At 52.3% G+C, this 12,424-nt stretch overlaps 1 protein-coding gene across 2 annotated transcripts in view; it reads right to left on the reverse strand.

The window, feature by feature from the left end:
- Positions 1-12,424, reverse strand: part of MAN1C1 (mannosidase, alpha, class 1C, member 1) — a 187,260-nt gene that overhangs the window by 31,258 nt on the left and 143,578 nt on the right. For both annotated transcript variants that reach the window (XM_011955624.1, XM_011955623.1), the window contains exons 5-6: positions 8,691-8,785; positions 3,589-3,706 (exon numbers count right to left, since the gene is read on the reverse strand). In XM_011955624.1, the coding sequence (XP_011811014.1) occupies positions 3,589-3,706; positions 8,691-8,785 (213 nt within the window). The remainder of the gene's footprint in view (positions 1-3,588; positions 3,707-8,690; positions 8,786-12,424) is intronic.

The raw sequence follows: 12,424 nt of genomic DNA on the forward strand, positions 1-12,424 counted from the left end.
TCTCTACAAAACATACAAAAATTAGCTGGGTGTGATGGCACATTCTTGTAGTCCCAGCTACTCAGGAGGCTGAGGTGGGAGGATCGTTTAAGCCCAGGAGATTGAGGCTGGAATGAGCTATAATCATGCTATTCCACTTCAGCCTGGGCAACAGAGTGAGACCCTACCTCAAAAAAAAAAAAAAAAAAAAAAAAAACCCACAAAGAGGTATACACAATGGAATATAATTCAATCTTAAAACAGAAAGAAATTCTGTCATTTGCAACATGTATGAACCCAGAGGATATTGTGTTAAGTGAAATACGCCAGGCTAGAAAGACAAATACTTGATCTCACTTTTATGTGGAATGTAATAAAGTTGAACTCATCGAAGTAGAGAGTACAGGCCGGGTGGCATGGCTCACGCCTGTAGTCTCAGCACTTTGGGAGGCTGAGGTAGGCAGATCACTTGAGGTTAGGAGTTCGAGACCAGCCTGAACAACAAGGTGAAACTCCGTCTCTACTAAAAATACAAAAATAACCTGGGCATGGTGGCGGGCACCTGTAATCCCAGCTACTCGGGAGGCTGAGGCAGGAGAATCGCTTGAACCTGGGAGGCAGAGGTTGCAGTGAGCTGAGGTCATGCCACTGCACTCCAGCCTGGGCGACAGAGAGACTCCGTCTCAAAAAAAAAAAAGAAAGAAGTAGATGTAGAGAGTAGAATGGTGGTTACCAAGGGTTGGGGAGACGCTGATCAAAGGATATAAAATTTCAGTTAGGAGGAATTAAGTTTAAGAGATCTATGCTATAAGACATGATGACTGTAGTTCATAACAATATATTATATTCTTAAAAACTGCTTAGTGCTAAGTGTTGCTAACTTAAGTATTCTGGCCATTTAAAAAACAATAAGTATATAAGGCAATCAAAAAAAGGCCAGTATTGGCCGTTTCATATGGCCCAGTCTAGTAATATGCTATTTTATCTGATATCCTGGAATCATTTCAGGGGAGAGGCTTGGGCTCCTGAATAACCCATGCCCTAACAGGCATTTCAGGGTTTTAATAAAAAGAATAATAATTATAAAAAGCAATGACAGCTGTTAACCTTTCTCAGTTCCTTTGAGCCAGATCCGTTATATACATTATCGCCAACCCTCATAACCGACAAGGGATTATCTCAGTGTAACAGACAAGAAACCGGAATCTCAGATAGGTTTGGTAACTTGCTGATGGCCACCTGTCCTTAAGTGGCAGAGCCAGGATGTGAATGAATTCTGACAACATAAACCATACATATTCCTGCCCGACACAGGGCAGCACTGGGCCAACACAGATCAGGGTGGTGACCACGGAGCAGAGGCTGCCCCAGCTGGAGCAGGAAGAGGCTGGGTCTGCAACCTTTGGGACTCTGAAGGTGAGAAGTGGAATCCAGGAGGGCTTTATCCATAGTGCCTGCTCTCCGACAGTGGTTAAATCCTACTCAGCACATCCTAGCCAGCACAAGACCCCTTGGGAGAGAAAGGCCCTTGGGACCACACTGTCTCATGTTGATAGAGTTATATGTGTACAGGGCCGGGAGTGCGGGACAGCCACCTTTCTGCAGTCAGACCTTCCTTTCCAGGCGACAGCACTTGGCTTTGCCACGTCAGACTTCATATCCATTTATGTTAATGAAGTCCATTACGGGGACAGGAATGTGCTTGTACCTGAGTTACTCTCGACTATCTTGGTGATGAGCAGTGAAGCAGGCTAAATTAGCTCCCCTAAGGGTGCGGGCGCTTCTAGAATTTGGGCCAATTTGTTGACTGCCAATAATTGCCTCTGTGGGAGGCATGATTGGGGGATGAAAATAGCCAGAGTATATAAATGTAGAGGAGACAGAGACAGACGGATGGACTCTAGAGCAAAAGCCTGCAGCCTGCTCTATCAATCTGGTCTGGAAGGAGCCAGCACGTCCTGGACTTCAATCATGGCTTTATCACTGACCAGCTGGATGGCCCAGGGCAAGTGACTTGACCTCTCTGAGTCTTAGTTTCCTCCTCTGTAAACATGGGAATACCAGGAAGACCCACTTCACAGGGTTGTTGGGAGGAGCAGAGCTATTATAATGTGCCTAGCACATAGTGGGTGCTCAGGCAGGGGTAGCTATTACTCCAGAATAACCAGGGACTGGAGTGAGTTCCCTGTCCCACTCCATTCCGAGCTGGTCAGAACCTTCCTAGAGGAGTCTGACTTAAGAGCAATGGAAACAGGGAGGTTGGGGGATGGGACTTGGAGGTGGGGAAGGATCAGAAAATAAGAGCTACCAGTAAGTGAGGTTAAACTCACTGCACGAGCTTTCAAATGGGGGAGTTCCAGGGAGGCAGAATCCCTCTCAATGTAAGGAAAACACTTTTGAAGGAAGGGCTGCCAGGAGGACGAGCTGTTTAAGGGTGGCAGTGAGCTCCTTGTCAGAGAAAGTAATCAAGAAGAGGCTGAACAGCTCTTCTTGAGCTTCTTAAGGACACTCAGGTGGACTCCTACATTGAGTAAGTAGTGCTCCCAAACCATGCGTCAAAAAGCACATGAATGCGTATTAAAAATGTAGATGCCTGGCCCTGGAGTGAAGCCCAGAAATCTGTTTCCTTACAGCTGAGCCAGGTGATGCTTTGAGGCTGGATGGCGACATGATACTGGGAGCCATGGGGTAGCTGTGGGAATCGATCATCTCCCAGCCGCCAAGCTGGGAGCCGTGGCGTAGAGGTGGGAATCTATCAGTCATCTCCCAGCTCCCATACTGGTCTAAGAGGCAGGCATTCCAGGGGGAAGACAAGGCTTTAGGAGTGGCGCCGCCACAAAGTTCTCCTTGGGGGGCTCTAGAGGATGGGCAGGGCTTCCATCTCCCCAGGCAGCCCTCAGGGAGGGACCGTAGCTGCTGGAGCCTGAGTGCCATCTGAGGGAGGTGTGAGCACTTCCCTTCCTTGGATTTAAGGTCAGACCTACAGCGACCCTTCCAGGTAGTGGGGGCTGCCCAAGGCCAGTTATGGGCAGCTGTCAGGGCTCACTGGTGCTCTCAGCTTCCCGTGTGGCCTTGAACAGCAGGAATGAACAATTGGGGCATCTGCCATGGCAGGGTATTGCCATGCCAGCCTATTGACAGCATGAGCTAAACAGGCACAGGGAAGAAGGCAGGCAGATCTCACATGGAAAAGCTAAACGTCTCTGGAAAGGGGACTTCTGCACCAGGTGGCCAATTCCTGCCAATGCAAGGTGGTGCCTAGATTTCAGTTGCACTTTCTCCAGACTTCACATATGGGTGGTTGCCACTGAGCTGACGCAGACCAGTGAGAACCTTTTCCCCAGCAGAATCTTGTCTCTCCCTTTCCCTCTGTAGAAACTTACTGACTCTGCGTGCTCACCTTCCCTGCCACCTGCCGTTAGGGCACAGGTAGATGCTATTTGCTATCTTAGCGGTAGCTTGGGCTCCCGGGCTCCCCACTGCCCTCCTGCTGATCCACGAGGGAGGACACATTCACCTCTGAAAACCCCGTGGCAGCTGCACGCTCATCCCTCTGCTCGGCAGGAAGAAGGTGGGAGCTGTTTGGGAGGGAGTGGGGAGGAAACTTGCCTTTTCAGCGAAGACTTGGTTGCCAGAGAGCTCGGTGAGGTGTAAGAATTCCAAGTGCAGGGATCCAAACTCCGCCAAGATGCTGCTGCTGCCGGCCGTGGCCCAGCCCCAGCTCCCGCTGAAAAGACAGAAGCAGCCCCCGTCATCCCCTCGCTGGCCAGGCCGGCTCCTCTGCTGGGAGTAACGGCAGCTGCTCGGTGGGGCACCTACTACGTGCCAGGCACGGAACCAGGAGCTTTTGCCGTACAATTCCAGTGAATCCTCCTGATGAGGACACTGAGATAAAGTAACTCACTGAAGGTCATTTGAACCCAGGCCTGACTTGGAATATTCTCTGTTCCATCATCAAGCAACCCCTGTAAGAGTTGGGAACTCCAGACCTGGTACAAGAGTTATGTTGAGTTTACAGATGATGTGGTTAATGCCGTCGGGGACCACAAAGACCCCACAGAACACCCAGTTGCTGTCCTCTGGCTGAAGGCATCGGATGGCTCACAACCATTGGTGGTTCTGCATGTGGAGGATAAACAGTGCTGTGATTCGGGTGCAAATGGAGCCGATGAAAAGCAGTGCCCCGCCTAGCTCTTTCCCTCTCCCAGCACACTGTCAGTGCTGCCCATGGACGCGAAACGGCCCCGGCCTGGAATTTCATGGAAACTACATGAGACAGGCAGGGAGTTCTGGTGTGACCACACATCTGGAGCTGTGTGCTTTCAAAGACAAAGAATGCAGAGGCTGGATCCTGGTTAATCCTCACAGCTGCCCCTTTTGCAAATGGGGTAAACAAGGCACAGGACAGTGATGTCCCCCGTCTGAGATCACACAGTAATTCGAAGAGCTGGGATCCAGCGCTGGCTCTGATGCCAGAGCCTGTGCTAACTGCTGTGCAGCTTGCTTCTTTTTTGATCATAGGACAGGGAACAAGGACACTGCCTTTCCGGGAGCATTCATTGACAGTCTCCCTGAGATCTGGAGCCAGAAGGTGCAGGTTCAAGTGTCGCTCAGCTGAAGACCTCGGGCAAACCACTTAATCCTTGCTTGCCTCAGTGGCTGCCTCCATAAGACACGGCAAAGGTGATGCCTCCATCTCCTAGGTTCATGCCTCCTCCTTCCTGGGCTTTTGTGGGGATAAAGAGGAAAAGAGGGTGCAGAATGGGGGTGGTTCTGGGCAAGCTGCTCCCCCTCCCTGCGCCTCAGTCTCCTCTATGTATCATGATTATTTTTCCTGTGGGACATTTAGGACAACCAGGGGTACCCAGTCTCTGCAGGAAGGCTGTGGTGGACAGAGGTGGGGCAGAGCAGGGTGGAGTGACGTCCTCCCATTTGTAGAGGCTCTGAGGTGCAGTTAGTGTGGAACAGGTTGAGGGACTGGCTCTGCCAGGGGCACTCTGCTTCCTTGCTGCTGGTCGCACTGCCCTCCCAGGAACTGGCCCGTCTGCCCCTCTATCTCCATGGACGGACTTAGGAAGGCAGGCGTGGGGGTGCGGAGGTCACTGTTTGCCACTTGAGGGGTGCTGTTTTTCCTGGGGTAGGGCTGGGGCTCCCCTGATGCTGCTGTTCTCTCTTAACTCCATTCTTGGGGCTGGATGTGGTTTCTGGGAAAGTAGGGACACTTATCAGCCTCCCAGCTTCTGGGAACAGATGGAGGACTCAGGTTTTGAGATCTTTGGGGTCAGGTGACCTCAACACATGTAGAGACAGCCACCCCCTTCATCCTGGCTTGGGGCAGGGGACAGTGGGGGAGGGATGGGTTGCACAGGAGGGGAAACTTGGCTCCTGATCTGAATAAACAAAAGAACTTCCATTTATTGAGCCACTATAATGTGCCAGGCACTGGGGCAAGCAGTTTACATCATTACTTCATTGAAAGCCCATAACATAAAGCATCATTCATACCCCTATGCAAAGGAGGAAACTGAGGCTCACACAGGGAAGTGAAGTGTTCGAGGTCAGAGGCAGAAGATGATGGAGACAGGATTCAACCAGGTCTGCTGGGCCTCGCACCCTAAGACGGCCCTGCACTCACCCAGAGGGAAAGAGGGAGCTGCCATCCTGCCCCCTCTCTGTCCCTCTTCCCCCAAGGCTAGCTGAGACTTCTCTCTCCAGCTTGTGATCTCAGTGAGTCTCAGAGAGCTTCCTGAATAATTGATTCTTCCTGCATTTTCAGGGAAGTTTAAAGTAGGAAAAAGCCACCAGCCCTCCAGCTGTCTTTTGTTCTCATTTTCCCCCACATGGGCCTCTCCTTCCTCTCCCACTCCCACACGTTCACCCTCCCAAGTGGGCTTCCTGTGGTGGAGACGCCCTGGCAGACAAGTGAGCCGGCCTGGGCAGAGGCAGGCAGGTGGCTGGGTGCCTTTCCTCTCCTGCCCAGCTTCCAATGCTGGCTTCTCCGGGTCCCAGCAAGGTGACCTCGGGCAGGTTGGTTAACTTCCCTAGAACTCAGTTTCCTCATCCCTTAAGTGACAGCACCCACACTTCATAGAGTTATTGTGAGGTATAAATTATGCATGTAAGTATTGTCATTTTTATCATTATGTAATTATGCACATGTAAATGTTGTTGTTACTAAGTTTCTAATCCGTGCCAGGTGGTTCTGGTGGTTCTTATTTTACCTTCACAACCAACTTCGGAGGTAGATACCCTTATCTTTATTTCATAGAATGAGGGCGAGGCCACACAGTAAGTGGTAGAACTGAATCCAATTCCAAATCCTAGGTGTTCTATGCCCCAAATGCATCTGCTCTGGGCAGCATCCCAGAGACCAGGAGGTCCTCTGCTCAGCCCTGTGAGCCAATGGGTCAGCAGGAAGCTCTGCCCTCCTCTCCCAGCCTTTCAAGTGCAAGTGGGCGCATAGCCTGTGTTCTCTCTCCTGGCAGGAGGGGCTGCTCCACAATGCCCCTCCCCACCCTGGCTATAGCTTCTAGGCAGGTACACTCATGAGTATGGTGTAATCATCAGCTTTGGAGGCAGACAGACCGGGATTCTAATTAAGTTTGCTTTGCTGCTGTGTGACCTCAGGTAAGTGACCTCACCTCTCTGAGCCTCAGTTTCTTTACTGGTAAAATGGAGTCCCTGTGATTGCCGTAAGGTTGAAAAGACAATCCATGTCACGTGCTCACGTGATGCATGACGCACAGTGACTTCTCACCAGACATTTGCGACTGTGAAGACATGTCTATTTGTGTGTGGCGGAAGCATGCACGTGTAAACGGATATTCGTTTATGAATGCGTGTGCCTGTGTATGGATGCCAGCATGTCTATGACAAAGGCCAGCTTGTGTATGCGGGCCTTTATGATCTATAAGGGTGGCAGGAGAGTGTTTCCATGTTTGTGAGAGAGCATGAGTGAAAGAGACCGACTTGGCTGCAGAGGTCCTTGCACAGGCCATCGTCACTCTCCCAGGCAGTCCAGTGTCCCTGAAGGTCCCAGGTCAGGCTGGCCCTGCCTCAGTCTCCCAGGCCGGTCTGTGCAGACACCAGGGAGGAGGTGCAGCTCAAACCTGCTGGGGAACGGCCTCCCCTCAGGGTCCTTCCCACCCTGACGTGTAGGGCGGGGCTGGTTACCTACTCTCCTGGAGGGCCCACGTTCTTGCCCCTCCTGTCGGGGCTGCCCACAGTGAACCCTGCCGGGGGCAGGTGCAACAACAGTAGCCCAGCTCCTGCCAGGAGGCCCCCTCCGAAGAGCAAACTCAGTGCCACATGGGCCCATACAGCCCTGCCACTCTCTGAGGCAGGCATTTTTAGCAACAGCCTCTCTTACCAAGAACAAAAAGGGGGATGTTGCCAGGAAATACACATGAACGCACATGGCATGGAGAACACACAAACAGCCTAAAAGCAAATGCGCTTCCTTAATCAGAAATGTCAGGATTCGTGTCCGATCAGGTCCCTGCTCTGAGAGACCTAGGGAAGGGCTAGGGACAGAAGAGGAAGGGATGCCCCCAACAAGGTCCTACTCCAGACCCGGGGAAGGGGAGCCAGAGGACAGTGTGTGTGTGTCTGGGCTTCATAACAGCTGGCCGTGTCTCTCCAGGATCAGTGTTTATGGAAGAGGGATCTGAGCAGAGATCCAAGAGTCCAGCTCTGAGGAGTCAACCCTGGCATCGAGACTGGGATTTCTACAGCCCCCGAGAGCAACCCCCTCCCTGGCCTATGGTGAGATTCCAGTGAGCTCACACCCTGGGAATTCTTCCCGACCACAGGGAGGACAGCTGATGAAGATGCTGAACATGCCAAGCCCTCTTTTTGCAAGACCAGAGAAAGGTGGTGAATCCCTTGAGGCTGACACGAAGGGTGTAACCTCCCCAGGACAGTGATTGGAGCTACAGGACCTCCAACCAGAGCCCAGGGCCCCTGCCCCTCCTCCTGGACAGCTGGCTGAAGCTTCTGTTGGGCTGAGAGCCCTTAGATGAGAAATCACTTCAGGAGATGAGATGGGAAGTCTGGTACGGTGGAACATCACAGCCTTCCTAGGGTCGGGGTTGTTGGAGGGCCTCGAGGATGTCCCCGGAGAGCTGCTGGGTGACCGGAAATGTGGCTTCTCCTAAGTAGCTCCATGCAGCACAGGGACAGTGGCTAGGGCTCCTTGAGAGCTAGGCTCCTGTCCGGGAGGGCTGGGATCCTGAGATCTCCTAGCAGCTTCGGGGGCCTCCTCATTGGGGGAGGAGGAGGGTGTGATGTGCCTGCTGGCTCTGGAACCCCAATGGGGGAAGAGAGTGTTTGGGGCCATTGTGGAGGGCTCTTAAGACAGCACTGTGGGATGTCCAGAGGAACTGCCCCTGCCCACCCCAGGAGGTTCAGGCTTATGTGGACTAAACTCTGAGACCCAGGTTTGGTGACAAACACCTGTCCGGGAAAATCATTGGCACTTTTACTGTGCCACTGACTTCCTGTGGCTCCCAAGGCAGGTATGGTCCTCTCCCTGAGCCTCAGTTTCTACATCATAAAAGAACGAGCTTGACAAAGGTGGTTCCAAGGGTCCTCCCTCCTGCTTGCCTGCCCACTGCCCCTGGAGCCTCCTCACCAGCCCCACCCAGAGAAGACACACAAGCGGGGGGCATGGTTGCGGCAAAGCCCCAGTGGGGAACAAGATGGCATCCTACCTTTTGAAGCTCACTACGCCCTTTGGGATTCCCGTGGGGGTGTTGAACGCCGGCAGGAGCTTCTCTCCCAGCCTGATGGCCTTTATTCGGAACACCTGTAAAGGAGGGGGTCAAAGGGCTTTTGACTCCAGGCTGGGTGAGGGAAGACCAACCCCAGAACTGCTGCAGGCAGGATGAACCACCCAGGGCTGCAGCCCACCAGCCCGGCCCTTCCAACTGCTGGCCACGTGGACTTGGGCAAGGTACTTCTGAGCCTCAGCTTTTGTCCATAAAATAGGATAATATTGGCCTCCTTAGAGAGTTGTTGGGAGAAATGAAAATTAGATAATTGTGGCAAAGCATCTACCACAGTGTCAGGACTCTGGTGGCAAAGGCTGGATGCTGCTCATTGGGACGGGTGGCTACTGGGAAAATGAGGGAGAAAGCAGTGATGTGCCGGGGGTGGGGGGGCACCTCCAAGTCCAGATGAAGACCTGGCAGAGAGGGGCCGGTCTCCAAAGGTCTGTGCCTGCCCACACTGCAGGACGATACCACAGGCAGAGGGCATGGGAACGGGTGGTGCCATTCGGACAGACTGTCAAAAGCACTGGACTGGGAGCCAAGACCACCCTCAGGTTCCAGAGACCACTTCCTCCTGGGCGACAGTTTCCCTGTTCCTGCGTTAAGAGCAGTGGACAGGCCTGTCCCGATTTGACATCCTGATCCTGCCCACCGTTCCCATTTCACAGACGGTGAATGAAGGGAGAGGGTGAGTGGCTTATCCTCAACCACCCACAGGATAGCAAGGGAGCCACAGGGAGATCCCAGGCGTCATGTCCTCTGCCTGAGGCTCGGACCCCTTCAAACTGTTCTGAGATGTCTGATTAATTCAAAAGGACCTGTGACCTTCCGACCCAGCCGTTTCCTGCCTGGGAATTTATTCTGAGGAAATAATCGAGAATGTTGTAAAGATTTATTTATTCCAGCACTGTTTAGAATAATAGGAAAAACTGGAAGTGTTCTAAATATCAAACAATAGGAAAGTGGTTAGATAATGGCTCCATGCAACAAAATCCCATGCAGTTATTGAAACGATGCTGTGGGCCGGGCGCGGTGGCTCACACCTGTAATCCCAGCACTTTGGGAGGCCGAGGCGGGCGGATCACTTGAGGTCAGGAGTCGAGACCAGCCTGGCCAACATGGCGAAACCCCATCTCTACTAAAAATACAAAAAATGGCCCGGCGTGGTGGCGGGCGCCTGTAATCCCAGCTACTCGGGAGGCTGAGGCAGGAGAATCGCCTGAACCTGGGAAGCAGAAGTTGCAGTGAGCTGAGCAAGACTCCATCTCAAAAATAAATAAAATAAAATAAAATAAAATAAAATGATGCTGTAGAAGAATATTAACAGCAAAGAAAGGGTTTATGATCTATTAAGAGAAATACATTTCAAAACGGAGTAATTCAACTTTGGTAAAGATCCTGTGGACATGGAAGAAAGGAAAGAAATACAACAAAATATTAATAATGGCCTTCTAGGGGGTTAAGCGTATGGATCATTTTTATTTTCTTTTGGCTCATCTCTATTTCCTGTGTGATTTTTATAATAAAAGAACACCCACAATAAATGTTATTTATTTTTAAAAGATGAGACACAAGCCCCTAGGAAACCACTCAGAGTGGGGAATACACAGGTCTTTTCACTTTCGGAGCTTGAGGGGGCCCAGTTTGCTGACCTCCTGTGGTCCTTGCAAAACAAAGCCTTCTTGAGTCCTGCCCGGCTCCCCGACAATTAGAAATTGCCGAGGCAGCCGCGTAGGGAATGCAGTGGGAGGGGAATTTCAGAACACTTTAAACGGGATGTGGACTTGAGGTCTCTGAGGTGGGGGTGGTTTTCTTCTCATGGGAGGGAGGGGCTGCGCTGTGTCTGGCAGTGATGGGTCAGAGAAGATGAGGATGTCTAGTGCCAGACAGAGAGGCCCAGAAGCGGGCACAGGGACCAGCCCCATCAGATCCCTTGGGGAGCTGGTCTAGGATTCAGATTCCAAAGCCCAGAATGACAGACAGATCTGCTCTCTGGGATTCTGGTGCACAGCCAGGCTTAGTAACAACAAAGGGCTCTCAAGGCCCTTGGTCACACTGAGGCTCTTTACATCTTCATTTGCCCCCAGGGAGGCTGCCCAAGGTGAACAAACGAACCCACCAGAACCAGAGCCCAGATGCTGAGGCTCCACGCAGCCAGCTGTCTGGCTGCCCTCAGCCCTGGGGACGCTGAACTAACACTTCTTAGATGCTCTTCTCTGCCAGCAAGCCACATCCCCTCCTCTGAAGGCCCTGCTGCTGGCTGGCACTGCAGGTCTCAGCTGTCCCTGGAAGGATGCTGAGTGAATGTGTGTGGACAGGCGTGCCCGGCCTCAGCCCTTGCGACCGCCTGTGGGGAAGGCGCTGACCCACTGTGAGGATGAGAAAACTGAGTCTCAGAGGAGCAACTTGCCCAAGGTTGTGGAGCTGTTAAGGGGCTCTTTTCCAGGACACCAAGCTGTCTCTCCAACGCAGAGATACAGCCTAGTGGCCACAATTCCAGAACAGGGGTGAGAGAAACCAGTAGGAATTGCATTCTGTGAGGTGGGAAGGGCGCAGGGCTGGGAGTCAGGCCCCAGTGCGGATCCTGCCACTTCGCAGTTGTGTGGCTAGAGTGCGCCCCTTAGAATAGTGGGAAAAACTGGAAGTGTTCTAAATATCAAACAATAGGAAAGTGGTTAGATAATGGCTCCATGCAACAAAATCCCATGCAGCTATTGAAACGACACTGTAGGTCAGAAGCGGTGGCTCACGCCTATAATCCCAGCATTCTGGGAGGCTGAGGTGGGTGGATCACCTGAGGTCAGGAGTTCGAGACCATCCTGGCCAACAAAGTGAAACCCCGTCTCTACTAAAAATACAAAAAATAGCCAGGTGGAGGAGAAGGGAGGGGGAAGGAAACCTCACTGCACCTTGGTTTCCTCATCTGCACAACACAATGGTGGCACATGACCCGCTGCTGCAGGGGTCTTTGTGGAAATCAAATGAGAGGATGTAGAGAAATGAGCGTGCTTTGTAAGCTGTGAGGTGCCGTGCCAACACCACATGTGTAGCCGTGGTTATGCAAGTTATTCCCATGGGCACTGGCTCTCAGTAGGACTGGCCTACCCAGCAGGGGTCTCCCTCTGAAGCTTCATCTTAAGCAAAGAAAGGCCTTAGCCTAGGAAAAGTGTGGGGTCTCCTTCACCCTTCATTCCACAAACCTTTGTGGGAAATTTTAAGAATGGAAAGACCCACCCGACAGGCACCCACTGCGTGTGAGCTGAAGGACTAAGGGAAGAGGGAGGCCTCAGTCTAGTGTGGCTGAGCCCGGGTGACAAGCAGTGATGCCATGCCAGGCTGTGACCCAGGCCCATAGCACAAAGGCCACAGGGTCAGGAGTCAGGCCCAACACAACCCTCAGAGACTGTGCGACCCAGAGCCAGTTACTGCTTTTAAGTCTCAGTTTCCTCATCTGCAAATTGGTGATAACATGCACCTGATGGGGCCATCCGAGGCTCCAGTGAGAAAGCACACGAGGAACACAGCATGGCATCTGGTTCAGGGAGGTGTTCGGGGGACAAATCAGTAAGGTGTGGCCAGATGGCAGGTGCTGCACTGACTGGCACAGGAGCCTGCCTGGCCACCCAGGGGTTCTGGCCACGTTGGCCTCTCCTTGAGCCTTTTGAGCTGTTTTT

The sequence above is a fragment of the Colobus angolensis genome, unplaced genomic scaffold (genome assembly GCF_000951035.1).
Source record: "Colobus angolensis palliatus isolate OR3802 unplaced genomic scaffold, Cang.pa_1.0 Scaffold4, whole genome shotgun sequence".
In the NCBI taxonomy this organism is placed as follows: Eukaryota; Metazoa; Chordata; class Mammalia; order Primates; family Cercopithecidae; genus Colobus; species Colobus angolensis.